Source organism: Acipenser ruthenus, chromosome 12 (genome assembly GCF_902713425.1).
Source record: "Acipenser ruthenus chromosome 12, fAciRut3.2 maternal haplotype, whole genome shotgun sequence".
NCBI classification, from domain to species: Eukaryota; Metazoa; Chordata; class Actinopteri; order Acipenseriformes; family Acipenseridae; genus Acipenser; species Acipenser ruthenus.
The window spans coordinates 31636666-31652799 of record NC_081200.1 but is presented as its reverse complement, the minus strand read 5'-3'; the positions used below and the strand labels follow the sequence as shown (position 1 = coordinate 31652799).

At 35.8% G+C, this 16134-nt stretch overlaps 1 protein-coding gene across 2 annotated transcripts in view; it reads left to right on the top strand.

The window, feature by feature from the left end:
* LOC117417078 (polypyrimidine tract-binding protein 2-like) overlaps positions 1–12092 on the top strand; it is a 19201-nt gene extending 7109 nt beyond the window's left edge. Inside the window, exons 3-15 of one of the 2 annotated variants that reach the window (XM_034028804.3) lie at positions 2141–2216; positions 2476–2648; positions 2982–3125; positions 3542–3706; positions 5154–5264; positions 5672–5867; positions 6214–6291; positions 7300–7418; positions 8854–8887; positions 9378–9470; positions 9887–10103; positions 10188–10265; positions 10553–12092. In XM_034028804.3, coding sequence (XP_033884695.1) covers positions 2141–2216; positions 2476–2648; positions 2982–3125; positions 3542–3706; positions 5154–5264; positions 5672–5867; positions 6214–6291; positions 7300–7418; positions 8854–8887; positions 9378–9470; positions 9887–10103; positions 10188–10265; positions 10553–10682 — 1614 coding nt within the window. In that variant the 3' untranslated portion in view covers positions 10683–12092. Of the gene's footprint in view, positions 1–2140; positions 2217–2475; positions 2649–2981; positions 3126–3541; positions 3707–5153; positions 5265–5671; positions 5880–6213; positions 6292–7299; positions 7419–8853; positions 8888–9377; positions 9471–9886; positions 10104–10187; positions 10266–10552 lie in introns of both variants that reach the window. The other variant, XM_034028803.3, reaches the window with a different exon arrangement.
* Positions 12093–16134: the final 4042 nt, after the last annotated feature.

Below are 16134 nucleotides of genomic sequence, written 5' to 3'. Positions count from 1 at the left end.
ATATTCCATGAAATTAAAGTTGTTTTGTATATATTAATTTCCTGTCAAGAACGTAATCTGTGTTGTTGCTTCTAAGAGTTAGAGTGTATGTGTCTGTAAACAAATACAGGATGATGCTGCAGAGATCAAGAGTAACCTGCTTTTATAAATTTATTTTATACATATTATTTTGTTTAAAATAAGTCCCAACTGCAGCCGTCTTTCTTGAGCTAAACTAATACTATTTAACATTACTACGTTGTCACGTGCCGCTGTTTCGGAAAAAGTTTTTTGTTTTTGTTTGTTTGTTTGTTTGTTTCTGGTTAAATACCAGAACGCAACCTGCTTGTCAGGCACATGGCTATCTACATCATGGTGTCTGTGGACTGCAGTACAATGTAAAACCTCTAGTTGACTTCCTGTGAATGGATGGAGTAATGTTAGCATTTGCACTGACCATTAAAAGTACAACCAGGTATGTTCCTTGTTTTTAATTATTTACAGGTTATTGAATAAACCAAGTAACTTGAACAAAGAAATCGTCAAACTTAAACTTTAGCGGCTTACACTTTTTATGCTGTCTGCTGTAGTACACATACATATTTGCCTTTCGTTATGTATTTCGGGTTTTGGAATGCACAAGAATATTGGCCCCCTTGTATTCGAATAGAAAACTATTTGAAATTCCCATCCATACTTTCAGTGCCCTGCTTTTATACCGCCTTCAAATTATTTATAGCCTACACATACATACAGTGGTTTTCAGAAGTATTCAACCCCTACCAATACGGTCACATTTTGTTCAATTACAAAAAATGTATGCACAGTTTTTCAAACAATTTTTTTTTTATTCAGAGCTGTAGTGGTTAAACTGAACACTGTTATATGAGGAGGAGGTTAAATGTCCCTGCTGAAGAGAAGCATCCCCCATAACATGATGTTGCCACCACCATGCTTGACAGTTGGGATGGTATTGACTGGGTGATGTGCAGTGTTGGGCTTGCGCCAGACGTAACGCTTGGAATTTAGCTAAGTGCATTTAGCTGGCGCCTTTATCCAGATATAATATTTACATTAAAAATGATCGTGTACATGTCTGCGTTACCGTGTTTCATAACTATATTTATTAGGCCAAACCAATGGTACTCAACTCTGGCCCTTTGAGATCCATTCCAGTCCTGGTCTTTATTCTAAGCAGGTCCTATATTTGTTAATTGCCTCTTAATAGCTTCAGTTAACTACATTAGAACATGCTTGGAGTAAAAACCAGGACTGGAATAGAGTTGAGTACCACTCTGCTAAACTGTGCTTCTCTGTATTGTATAATTCTTGCTTACGGTTTGGTTTACTGATAGATATAGCGCATATTTAAAGGTAGGCCTAATAATCGCAGAATGGAAAGTAATAACTGCTGTGTTAATTTCATTTTCACTTGATCTGTTTTGTTCTTTGATGTTTTTATGAACAAATTAATAGCTTAAGTAAGCACATGGGCAAAATTCAACAGAACACTGACGCATGCGCATGTCTCGTAGTGCAAAATTCAGTAAGGGGCAGAACATGTCTTGCATAGGCTTCCCACAGCCAAACTTCTTATGACATGGCTTGTTCTTTGTTTCCAGGGTTGGGGTCAATTCTTGTTTTTAAATTCAAATTCCATTTCCAATTCCATTTTACAATCAATTCCTAGTTACGATTCTCATTCTCTTTTAATCAATTCCAACACATCATTGATCAAAATTACAATTAGCAGTGTTCTTTTAAATGAGCTTCTTACAGTGGCAACAAATTACTTAGTCACTATTAGTAATTAAAATGGCTTCAAATGAAAACAGTTGAACGACCATAACAATTATGTCTTGAAATATAAAAGTCAAGGAAACGATTAGTTCAACAGTTTAAATAAATATTCTTCTTTAACTAACAAAATGTTTTATTACGCTGGGTATATGAGTTCTGTATGAACTCTGCACTGCACAGGGTTCCAGTAAGTTCAAGATTTAATTACTGTATTGATTTCTTTGTTTTGAGTCAGATTTGGGAGTGATTTTCTTGCAAACCATTGGGCTAAGAGCTGAGTGTTTGGATTTTCTGTTTCTCATGGATTGCTTCGGTATTGATATTTCAGTGAATTTCCCTTATGTGTTGTCTGTTTTTGCAGAGAGGATCGGATGAGCTGTTGTCTAGCAGTCTATACAACAGCCCTAATTCTAGTATCAGTGGTATGGTGGTTACTGGTAGGTATTTAGTTTTTTGTTTGTTTCTTTTGTGATGAAAAAAAAACTTTTTAAAATCGTATTTGTTTTTTGGTTTTTATTTCCATTAAAAATAAATTCATAAGAAATAACAAAGTTGACAGTGTTTGGATCACAGCTGGTTAGATCAAGTGAATAGATCCCATTCTAGTCCCATGCAAAAAAACTGGGGTTCTGTCCTGTATAAATATGTAACATGACTGGAGTTTTCTTTTTTCATAAAATGGTATCTTCTTTACAGCTAATGGCAATGATAACAAGAAATTAAGAGTAGAAGACAGGATGGATTGTGCACCCTCTCGTGTCCTTCACATCAGGAAGCTGCCAAATGAAGTTTCAGAGACAGAAGTTATTGCCCTAGGCTTACCTTTTGGGAAGGTCACCAATATTCTAATGCTAAAAGGAAAGAATCAGGTATGTAATTAAAGTGTCTTGTTTCTCAGTGACACCTCACACTAAGTGCCCCTGTGAGAGAATTACAGCTAGATTCTTTTGTACATGCAGAAAACCCTGTCACCTGAAACTTAAATATCTCTACACCATTCAGAAGAAATGCTTCCCACTACATGAAGCTTAACAATAAATTGTTGCAAATCTGCATTATGTAGTCTTTAACATAATAGCAAAAATTAATTCTTGTAGATTTTTTTTCGCTGTTGTCAAATTTTGTGTTACTGATTTAATTATTTAGAGTAATTATGTAAAAAAAAAAAAAGTGCTTTTATGGGTATTCATTTTTACCAACAGGCATTCTTAGAGCTTGGAAGTGAAGAAGCAGCTATTACCATGGTTAATTATTACACTGCTGTGACGCCTCATGTTCGTAATGTGCCTGTGTTCATCCAGTACTCGAATCACAAAGAACTAAAGACTGACAGTGCCCTTAATCAGGTAAAATGTTATATTAATTATGTTAAAGTAAGAGATCTCTACAGATGTATTTTAATATCCATGCTAGTAAAGCTTTTGTAGTTTGTTCTATTTGAAAGGACATTTTGTGTCATTGGTCTTAATTTAGGGTTGTCAGTTTCGCTGTTGCTATGACTACATCTCCCCTGTAGTCTCGTGACAAGTCCTTTTTAAAGTTGTTTTGAAACAACCTAAATAAATCTGAAAGCAGCTTTATATACTGTTATCTGCAAAATGTAAAATATTTATCTCAATATCTTCAGGTTATATAGTCTGTTGTACAACAAAGCACATTACTTGTATTCCTACAATTGCTTCATTTGGATACACACAAGATGTTGTGACGTTGACGTGAATTGTTCAGTAACACTTGAACATTATTAACTTTTACATTGTAGCGTGCGCAGGCTGTCCTTCAAGCTGTGACTGCTGTTCAGTCGGCAAGTACGCCCATGTCTGGGACAGCAGTTAGTGAGTGTGCATTGACACCAGCACAAAGCCCAGTGCTGAGGATCATTATTGACAACATGTTCTACCCTGTTACACTAGATGTCCTTCAGCAGGTAAGTTAATTGCATGTTCTGTTTGATTGTCAGTATATCAATGCCAGTGACACAAAGAAAGACATTTAACCCTTTGCGGTCCATTTATTCAGCGCTCGTCAGACGCGTCAAGTCTAATTTATTTCCACACAAGCTGTTTATTTTACACGTGTTGTTTAAAAGTAATTTCACAGTAAAACATGTTTAAAAGACACTGCATATCAACAGGACACTCAGTACTGCATCTCCAGCCCTGCCCCACCCCTTGTTCACTGTATTAATCACATATCTCTTCATAGTCTCCTGATCATTTGATTTATTGCCAAACTCCTCAATAATGCTATCCAAGTCATTATTTTATTACTATAACATCTCAAAAAGCTTGGCAAATGTTTGCGATTTTGTTTTAGCGCTGGATGCGGAAGCAGCTATCTTGTTTGTTTATGTCCGTGTTATGTCTGTGCTGAAGGGACTATGCGTATTGCTCAGATCCGCCACCATTTTTTTTTTCCGGCTTCACTGAGCCTCTCTCGGCCATTAAAAGCTTTTCTCTGTTTTTTCCGGAGAAAAAACGACTAGGAACCTGTGATTGATGCCTTTTTGATGTCGGACAGGAAAGGAAAAGTTGTAATGTTGGACCTGGTCCGACATAGGACCGCAAAGGGTTAACCCTTTGCGGTCCATTGTCGGACTGGGTCCGACATTGCAATTATTCCTCACAGGTCCTTTGTCGGACTGGGTCCGACATCATTATAGCAACGCAATAAACGGGTGTTTAGGTGTTTTTTCTCCGGAAAAAGCCGAGAAAACTATTCAATTGCCGAGTGGGAGCGACAGGAGCCGAGACAAGTCGGGAAAAAAAAAAAAAAGGCGTATCTCATGAATAGTCATACATGGTATCAGATAACGGGGCGTTCATAGTAAACGAGCTGGCTGAGTGCGTCAGCGCACAGAGACTATCGGACATTTGCAGAGCTTTTTTCAGATGTTATAGTAATAAAATAATGACTTGGATCGCATTATTGAGGAGTTTGGTGATAAAACGAGTGATCCGGAAATGATCGATCGGTATGTACGACTATTATTATTATTATTATTATTATTATTATTTATTTCTTACATAGGTGAACGCTATAGCAAACAAAAGGGTGGGGCGGGGCTGGAGATGCCTAGTGAGTGCTTTGTTGATATTCAGGGCCATTTAAACCTGTTTGACTGTGAAAAAATACTTTTAAACAGCGCGTATAAAATTAACTGCGCGTGTGAAAATTAATTAGACCTGGCGTGCCTGACGTGCAGTTAATAAATGGACTGCAAAGGGTTAAAGGTCAATGTAGTATTTTTTTCTGTTACTAAGTTTTGTTTTAGCATGGATACAGTAACTAATAGTACATCTTGTTGTAGGTACACAAATGCAGAAGACATGTACAGTAAGCTGTTGAGTAATCACAAAATTTTGACTTGCCAGATCTTTACCAAGTTTGGAACTGTCCTGAAGATCATAACATTCACAAAGAACAACCAGTTTCAAGCTTTGCTGCAATTCAGTGACCCAATGAATGCCCAGCAAGCCAAACTGGTGAGTACCAAAACAGCAGTGTGGAGTAGTGGTTAGGGCTCTGGACTCCTAACCAGAGGGTCGTGGGTTCAATCCCCAGTGAGGGACACTGCTGTTGTACCCTTGAGCAAGGTACTTTACCTAGATTGCTCCAGTAAAAACCCAACTGTTTAAATGGGTAATTGTATGTAAAAATAATGTGATATCTGTATAATGTATAATGTGATATCTTGTAATAATTGTAAGTCGCCCTGGATAAGGGTGTCTGCTAAGAAATAAATAATAATAAAATAATAAAACAAATCATAATGTAAGCAATAGCTTGCCAGTTAGAACACAAATGTAGGGTTTTGTGATTTACAGATCCTTTTTTTAATGCATTTTTCAATATTATGCTGATTAATATTTGGTGTTCCTTTTTGTTAAAGGCCCTGGATGGTCAGAACATTTACAATGCTTGCTGCACGCTGCGTATTGACTTTTCTAAACTGGTGAATTTGAATGTGAAGTACAACAACGACAAGAGTCGTGACTACACTCGCCCTGAGCTGCCTGCTGGGGATGGGCAGCCAGCCATGGACCCCTCTGTGACTGCAGCGTTTAATAAGGATTCATCTCTGCTTGGTAAGAATCAAGGTATAATAACCTTTGTTCCAAATTTTATTCATCCTAACAATCTTCTGTCTTTTTTCTTTAAAATCCTTTAATATCTTGATCGACGATTTCGCTGGTTTCCCTTTTATTGTAATGAAACAGATTTTTACATTGCTATGGACAATAAAAAAAGGGAAACTGCTTGATTGAAAAGCTCTTGCTAAAACTAGTAAAAGAGGCACTGAGGGCAAGTGAACTTTATTGTTTAGGTTTAAGATGGTACTTTTCCATTATTTATTGGGGTTGTGGTGTAGAATTAAGTTACCAGTTGCTGATCGGCCTCTTGTCAAAAGTTTAAGATACACCTCTTTTTCAGGTACTCCTTCTGGAATGGTGTCGCCATACTCTAGTGGGGGAGCATTTTCTTCTTCACTCAGTTTCGGACAGACTGGAGGTATCTTCTTTTATAATTTTGATTAGAATTATTTTTATACCATAAACTTGATCAGTTTTATGGCCAACCAAAATAATATATATACACACACAGTCGACTCTCATTAATAAGAATTAAGGGGCCAGCAGAAAAACTTGTCTAATCAGTAATTATCAGGAGTCTAAGCCAAATACAGTCAGTTTTTATTGAAGTTAGTGACACTGACATAAATTTTCAATTACAGAACAATGAGAAGTATAATAAATTATAAAAAGTTGAATAAATTGCACAATACAGTATCTTAAGGGAGCTTTTAAAATGTATACATTGAAAAGGAACTGCACTTGAAATCTTCGTCCCATTCTGATCACAGGCATTTTTAAACCACAAAAGCAAGGCATCCTCAACATCAGGTATTGAGCAAATCGGAAATGCTGACGACTTGCATCCAGTTTGCTGTTCATAGGCCTGTATTATTGTACCCCGTTTTTTCAGAATGGTTGACAGTGTTCCTGGGAATGTTGAAATCCACAGCAACATTTCTTTTACTTGTATGTGGTGTATGGCAACTCAAAATACTTCATAGGAACAGTAGTCCCAAAACCGCACTAAAATCCTGTACCGAGGCGCTAGTCTGTTATGTTTCCCAATATCCTTTGCACTCAACATTTTGAACTAGGCCGATTCGTTTTTTTTTTTTTTTTTTGTTGTTGTTATTCTCTGGGGGGGCCCCAAAATAATTCTCAACAGGAAGTTTGTGTTAAGTGAAATCATATTATAAGAAGTATTTTACCATAAGCAACTGCTAAATTTGGCCGGGAAAATTCTTAATATCACTAAATTAGCCTAATCCGAGAATTGGCTATATATTTTTAACCATGTACTGGGTCACAATATTTGAGTATACATACATTTATGGGTACATGGACACAGACTTACAGCATTGAGTTTAGAATGCTTATGCTTAGGTTGCCAGGAACAGCTTATGTGCATTTTTCTAACCAGAGATTCCTGTTGCAACTGTTCCAGGAGCTCTCAGTCCTCTGAGTGCTGCTGCAGCAGCAGCGGCGGCCGCAGGTCGAGTGGCGCTGTCCGGAGTCTCTCATTCCAACAGTGGCGTTCTCCTGGTCAGCAACCTTAACGAGGAGGTCAGTGAGCAACACTCAATCAGATCAGTCTGCATTCTCATTCTGTTGACTGAGTTGACCATTGCATACTGTGCTTTATTAAGTTGCATTTTTTACCATGGTCTTTGTGTTTTTCATATACAGTGTTTGTGGTTTATATGGTATAATATTTTTAAACACCACAATTAAATATTCCACTTCCAATACATGTTTCAAACTAGCTGCAGATGTTATAGCTGTAATTTAGTTTAAGAGATGCACTTGCAGTACATGTTTAATTCCTTAATGTTAAGACATTCAACTTTGTTTAGGAATTAGTAAATACATTAACATTACATTGATGTCAGAAACTGTACAATGTAATATGACCTAAGTATTCATTGTTTGTTAAATATAATTATTTTAAATATTATTTTAAGTTTGATTGTTGTGCTTGCAATGTCACATTTAATTCTCTCTTGCTTCACGAAAATACTTTTTTCTTTCAAGGTTCTCCCAAAAGAACTTGAGGCACTCTTCTCAGTTTCTTAGCAGTATTTTCTTTGCAGATTTTGGTCACTGTCTTCTAAACTCCTTCTTTACTCCCCTGTTATAAATTGAAACTCTAATTCTTTGTCTCTTCTCTCTAAGCTCTAGTTGTTTGCGTTTACTGTCCTGACTCTTTCTCACTCTCTCTCTGCTATTTTCTCTTGCTATGAAAGTGGTATGAAATGTAGGGATTTTTCTATAACTCGTTTGGGAATGTATTGATTTGTCCCCCCAAAAAATGGCGTTGTGGTTTTAAACATTTTCCTCTTTGTTTTGTTACCTTAACTTTGCAAGGTGGTTTCAGCTGTACACCTGCATGCTAGCAATGTTTGAACCAGAGCACCACCTAAAATAGTTGATTTTGCCTGCATTTCATACTCTGCAGCGCTCAAGCAAATAAATTCTATTGCATGCCCCTTTTTTTTCTCATTAAGGCTATGCTCTATAATTCTTTGATTTGAATGTACTTTACCCATGTTTGTCTTGGGTGGCTACATTTGACACCTTTTTTTTCTTGTAAAATACATTAAACCAGCCATTCTCTGACCAAACTCCTGCATTTCCTATGTACTGACCTATATTTTATTTTTGTTCCCCAACTTCTTATTCTGCATTGTCACCTCCCCTTCCCTGTTCCAATCCTTTACCCTTTTACTTTCTCACCCCTTACCTTTCCCTACTTTGTCCTTTTTTGTTTTCCCCATTCCCTCTTCATTACCTACCCCCCACCCTCTGTTCATGCTTTGTGCTTGAACAAAATGTTCCTCGGACCAACTTGCCCCAATTAACTGCCTTGAACCATGATCCATGACCACCTCACCATTCTACGGGAAACCACCCTTCGTTATGGATGATCTGTTCATCTCCGCTCTTCCTCGACTCTTCTCTCTTCCTGTCTTACGCTGCTTGCTCTTCTCTCCTTCTAAAGATGGTTACGCCCCAAAGTCTGTTTACCCTCTTCGGTATGTTATCGTTAGCACTATACTTTTATTTTTTTTTATTTTTTAGTATTGATTTTAAATATTTGTTCACTATTCATAGCTAGCTTTTTGGCTTTTATAGATTAGTAGTAATTATCTTGCTACTTCTCTCTCTGTATGTGTGTGTGTCTATCTATCTCTCTCTCTCTCTCTCTCTCTCTCTCTCTCTCTCTCTCTCTCTCTCTCTTCCCCCTCCTTATTTTTTTTCTCCTTTTGCTGTTAAAAACTTCTCTCCATAGCCACAGTTTTTAGTTAATGCATGATAAATTTGTTTTGCATGTACGTTAATTTGACCATTCCACATAGCTTTTTTGGAGGGTGTATCAGAATGTTCTCTTCAAATCTCTATTCAAATCTTGATTTTTTTTTTCATGTGGATGAATGTTCTATCTTTCTCATTGATGTCTATGTGTCAGTCTGTGTCGTGAAAATTGATTATTATTATTTCCTACCTGCTTCTCACTCTAAAAAGGTGTTTATGGGGATGCTCAGCGTGTGAAGATACTGTACAATAAGAAAGACAGTGCACTCATTCAAATGGCAGATGGGAATCAAGCTCAGCTTGGTAAGACTTTGTCCTTGTTGCAGGTGTTTTTTATTTATATAATTTTTTATAATTAAGCAACAGTGCAGATGTGGAACCATAACTGGTGGAAACAAGGTGAAAGCTATACTTTAGTGGTATCATTTACCTTTTTTTTTTTCCTCTGGCCCTTTTAACAGATAGACATTTCTGGACTGACTCACTGAATGTAACCCAGATATGCTAAATAAAAAGCCTTACCGATTCCACTTTTGTAGCAGAGGTGTCCCATGAAGGATACCATCAATTAGTCTCAGATTATCAGATGTTTAAATATATATTTGCACGACTCAATAACAGTTTTAAGTTTTGGGGGAGGGGGGGGGATCCAAATCAAATGCATTTTCATTGTTGGTGCTATTTGAAAATAATTTGATTTGCTTGTTTCATTCTCTTAGCAATGAGTCATCTGAATGGTCAAAAGATGTACGGAAAGATAATACGAGTGACTTTGTCAAAACATCAAACCGTGCAGCTTCCAAGGGAGGGACTTGATGACCAAGGGTTGACAAAGGATTTCACTAACTCACCATTACATCGATTCAAAAAGCCTGGTTCAAAGAACTTTCAGAATATATTTCCTCCTTCTGCAACTCTTCATCTCTCAAATATCCCGTAAGCACAGCAAAAATGTAATTTGGAATTGGAATTGCTTAAAAAGTTGATGTACTTCAAGTTTTCCTTTTTTCTTCTTTACAGACAAACCATAACAGAGGAAGATCTTAAAACACTGTTTGAAAACTCCGGTGGCACTGTGAAAGCTTTCAAGTTTTTCCAGTAAGCTTTTTTCTTTATTTTTTATTTTTATTTTTTTACGTAGTTACATCTAGTCACTTCTTTTTTATGAATCTAGTCCAGTACTGTAGTGTTGCAAAGCACTTAAGTAAAACATTAATTACTGTATTTTTCAAATGAATTTCATTGTAAACAGTAAGTAAGATTTATGTTTTTTCATATGTTAAATATGTTGGAAAGTTTTTATGCTTGATTGTTGCACTTGTTAAAGCAACATTTTTTTGGGGTAAAGTAACTACAGATTCTAAACATAGTCCTTATTTCTGCAGAGATCACAAAATGGCACTTCTTCAGATGTCTACTGTTGAGGAAGCAATTCAAGCTTTGATTGACCTTCACAATTACAATCTAGGAGACAATCACCACCTGAGAGTTTCCTTCTCCAAATCAACCATTTGAGCATGATAACAGAATGCTATAAAATCTGCTCATGCTGTTTAGTGTGGCAATACCTGTTGACTGTTTCAGGACACTGGGGACCAGTTTGACATTTAAGTTCAGTCATTCCTTTGAAGAAAAAAAGAGAGATTGAGAGAAAAGGCAGCAGTATTGGACTGATCTTAAGAATTTTCCCATTTATTATAAGTTAACTTTTTCCGTTTCTTTGTAAGAAGTTACTGATTTTTTTTTTCATTTATTTTATTTGTATTATAATCAGATTAGTTGACAAGATACGTGCCTTACTTGACAAAATAGTATCAACATTTTATTAGTAGTACATTTACACAAACTATTATAGTTTACAATTTGGCACATTGGTTCTGATAGTGCAAGGAGTGGGTTTCTTAAAAGGTTTAGCTTTTTCCTGAAGTACCTGTACAGATTGAAGTTATGTCCCTCAAAAGTGTAACCATTATTAACAGAACTGCTGTTTCTTTTTTTGCCAATCTTTCCAAGTAGTTAATGTGTTATGTGTTTGGGGAGATGATGGTTTTGTTTCTGTTTCATTAAGCTACCATATTTTACATTTCTGTTTTAGATGTTGGCCTGCTTTATCAATACAACCAAAGATAAAGCTTTAACTCTAACTGAACATTACTAAGATCCTAACCTTTTTTTATGTTTGCACTACCACTGCTGAGAAATATGGTATAAATGTTGCTTGACTAAATATACTTTTGTAGATGTTCTTCAGCATTGCTTATGTGCATTTATATGTTGCCATCTTCTAGTTTGTACCTAAGGTTAAACATGGCTGTGGACTTCTGAGCATGTACTGACTGGTATAGATAGTTCTGGAGAAACTACTGTTGCATGCATTATAAAAAGCTAGCAGAAGTGAGCTGTACAGTCAGGCTGCAGCAAAGTAATTGTGTGACAGTTTTCTGAAGCTGACAACCTGGTGGGACCAAAGTTTATGTGCCTTTAGTCTTAATTTACCTTGCATTATAATGTTCAGTTTTAATAAACCTTTTGAAATATTTTGTATTTCAAAAATCAGACTTTATAACAAACATGGCTCGGAATATACCAGTGTTATGATGATCAGCTGTTGAAAATGACCAATGTGTTCCTGTCCCGTCCCCCCCCCCCCCCCCCCCCCACCCACATTTATGTACTTGGTAAAAAAAAAATAATAATACTGTGGTCTATGTTGGGAGGAAAAAAAAGTCATGCATATTTTCAATATTAGTTGAGTTTTTACATCTTTAGAAATGTAAAATTAAATATAGTTTGGAAGCGGCACAATTAAACAAATAATTTTCTAAACAAGTTGGAAGGTTTGATGGTTGTGTTAATTTCGACCTTGTGTGTACTCTGCTTACTTCTGTAGCATGCTCAATAAACACTTCTGTAGCTCTATATTCACCTTTTCTGTCTCTGCTGCCTTTCTCTCACTATCTCTATTCTCTTGTATTTCACCTCACTATGCTTCTGATATCATGTTCTTTCTCAGGGTGGGAAACAAATGCCTATTTTATTGTCACTGCTATTTTGGAACCTGATGAAATGTTAAAAACATAAAATTAAACAAACAAATGCTGAAAATGTATTTCCCACCCTGTGTGGTATTCTGCTGCCTGGCAGACCTGACTTTAACTCTCTCTTCTGTCTTAAGTAGATGTTTCTACTAATCCATTATTTGAGGGCTTCATGCTTCTTTGCTGCAAAACCATCCTTTATCTTCTGTCTGCTATAGAGACACTTCTACCAAAATTCTTCCATAAAATGCTCTTTATAGTGCATTGTTATGACATTCTTTAGCCACTATTGTATTGAAGTAGTTACACAATGGTTATGATTTTCTCAAACTGATCCAAAACAGACATTTGCATAAATTTCCAAACCAAATGATACCAACAAAGGATAAAACCGAACCGAAAAGCGCTGGTGGTCTCCGCACGAAGCTGGCAGCATTTTTGTGAGCTTGTCGCACACTTTGCTGCATGCAGACGATTCATATTAACATTTTTAATTACAGAAAGAGTATTAAAGTTAATGAGCCTTCAAATAAAGTAATTTATTGTTTTGGGAGATCACTGTTTATGGAATAATTAAAAGTTCATTATAAAAGATAGGCTTATGTAATGTTTAGTGTAGTTTAAAAAAATAAATAAGGTGTCAATGTCACAGTTTTTTTTTTTTTTTAAATAGTTTCATGTTACTTGCTTGAGTAATGTAATTAAGGAGATCAGTTTGACTCTTGAGCAGAAAAAGAAAACTAAGGATCTCGTGAGTAGAAAGTTATGTCTGAGGTGAAGAAAAAGAATGAGTACCAAACAAAATCCTTGTTCAAAATAAGATATATAGCCCCAATCAACAAGACTGATATTTTAGTTAAATTGTTTAATTGCATTTTTTAAATATTAACATATTTAAGTATGAAAAAAGCACATTGAAATTAACACTAGAACCGCCGGATTTTCGTGGGTCATTTTTACCCATACATTTTTAAACTGCTTCGTTATGAAAATTACAGACATATTATCGGATACAACTGAAAAGTTTTATTCATGAACATCATATCTAACATTTGCATCGCAGAAACACTGCATTTAAATGGAAAATTAAACAGAAAGGCTTTATTTATAAAATGAGCGCATATACAGCACGATTACAAACAGCGAAAAATAATAAAGTATACATTTCAAAAGAAACGGGTATGTACATATACCTGTGTACAGGTGTAAACGGGTACATGTACACACAAAACTATAAAACCGAAGTCATTGTTTCTAATACTACATAAAAAGAAAATATAACAATACTTCCGGTATGATGGCTGCATTGTACTCTATGGAGGAGCGTACGCGTCTGCCAGCTGACTGCCTGCATCCAGAAGCTGTGTTGTAAACACAGACTCTGTTCCATTGAACACTATTGTGTAAACACATGTAAACTGGTACATACAAACCTGTAAAACCAAAATATATATTTTTTCGAATAGTAATATGTCATAAGTCGTTAACCTACCTGTCATTTCAGTTTGCTGTATGCCAATCAAAATGACTACTTTCAAGATTAAATATTTCCTTCTGATATATTCCCAGTTGCATTTGTTAAACACAACGAAGGATTGTTGTCTCCAGGTACATTGAAAAATAAGCAACTAGGCTTTCACTGAGTTTACATCTTGACAAATCCACAGTCATAGCAATCTCTGTCTCAGTCAGTCTACAAACAAAGAAAGGCTTGAAATAAAAAATAATAAAAAAAAAAAACACATGGGCTAGGAGGAGGGGGTGTGTCTTGTTTGCTGCATTTACAAAAAAAAAAAATTCTATATCTTGCGTTCTATTAAAAAAAAAAAAAAAAAAAGACATGTATTGTAATGCATGGGTCACATTGACCCACGTGGCAGTTCTAGGTAGAATTGTTTATAACTTATAATTTTTGCGATTCTGGCTATCAAACGCCGTCTGGATATTTAATTCATATTTAGGAAAAGTAAAAAACGGACATTAAGCCTATTCCTATTACCTTGCTAAAGTGTTCACAATTAATGTTATTACAAGATTGACTTGATTACTTTGTATATGACTAGAATACTCACCGGACAGAATTGCAGAGGAAATTGATTTATCTTCTCTAAAAACGATCATCTACTTGCTTGATTGCAGCCACATTAGTCTGCAATCTATTACAGATGAGCCAAAGGTTAGGCTTAAAGGTTATTGTAGAAATATTGTATCCAGAGAAGACAGATTGCAGTTGCCTGGAGATGATGGTGCTGAAATGAAAAACCTTTCACAATATTCAGTTGGAAAAATATTCTTATAATGGACAGAATTGAATATGGACAATAATCCACAATCCTTTGAAAGATACTGGCAAAGTCATAACAAAGGGAAAATAACATTTAATTCTGTTACTGCCCTTGCTGTATCTCAAAGGGAAGACCAAAATACAATGTCAGTTTTGCAGACATTGTTACCTGAGAATTTATATCTTCTCCAGAAATGCCAAGATAACGTGTTATGTAAGGTTAAGTGTTCTTAGGAACAAGGTCCAAACAATCAAGACTTAAATGTTTTTGGGGGGGATCAAACTGATTTCTTCCATCCCCCTTCAGGCAAGCTTTTCAATATGGGGTTATGTGGAATCAAAATGTTGAGTAATAAAAGTAATCTTGATGTAAAAGGTTTGTCCAGATCGATTGTATGTGCCTGTCCTTGTTTCCTGCATTAAAAGCAAGTATTTACTAATACATGATAAAAGCCTTCAATGGTCCATACCATGAATCCACAAGTCAATTAAATGAAAAATGTAAATACAACATTAAAAGTAAAATAATTTAATTACGTCTATACGTCATTTATGTACTGATACAAATTAGATGATCAGTCTTTATGTGACTGCACTTTATGTAAACAAAATTAAGAGCATTTATAGAATTTTCTTCTCTTCCTTTTGCTTCTCTACAATTTTCTGCTTTTTTGTCCTGTCTTTCTGCTATTACTACCATCTTTGTGTGCTGTAAATTCACCCTTTGTCCTGTTTCTTGTTTAAAACCATACAAATAAACCATGGTTGACCTGTATGCCAACACTAGAAGAAAATACCCTATTCCTTTTGAATTTATGACACACTTAAAAAAAAAAAAAATTGCCTGCGTCTTTAAATTCGAGTATAGTGATGCACATATTAAAATCGGAAACAAAAGCTGTGACTACCCGAGTACACAGACCGCAACGTGACTGGCAACCGAGAAAAGACGAACAAAAACGTTACTACCCGATCTACAGGCAGCCATTTTCAAAGAAGCGTCATTAGCTTCCTGAGGAATTCAAAGAGAAGCTTGTACAATTTCAGCATTTTGTTATTAGGCTCCGTTCTAAATGCACATTTATTTGATGTTTTATTTTTTCTTCAAATTGAAGGTGGTGATACTTGGGCTGTGTCTTAAATTCAAGGGCGTCTTAAATTTGAAGGAATACGGTATGTTTCTGCAACTTCCTTGAAGTATTAATCAACACCTTATTTGATTGAATTGTAAGAAGGGTTAATCCTTAGTCTGGTCACCTAATTTAAAATAATAGCAAATCACACAAGTACTTCTTGCATACTACAAAGTGTTTCACTGTTCACACAGAAGACTGGAGGAGGATGATGATGACAACAGCCCACCCCATGCCAGTACTTTTGTCTCACTAAAGAGGCTAGGGTGGTGTTGAAATTACACTCACAGATGGCCTACTCGCACTATAAACGAGCATGATTTCAGTGCTTGTGAATGCACGTTGTTGAACACACCCAGGCCATAAATTGGCTTTTGTAAAAACTGGAAGGGGCTCTGGCAAAAATGAAGATTAATAATAATAATAATAATAATAATAATAATAATAATAATAATAGTCATAAATATCAAGGCAGGAACAGGAGCTTTCCACTGCAGTCTGGTATGGTGTAT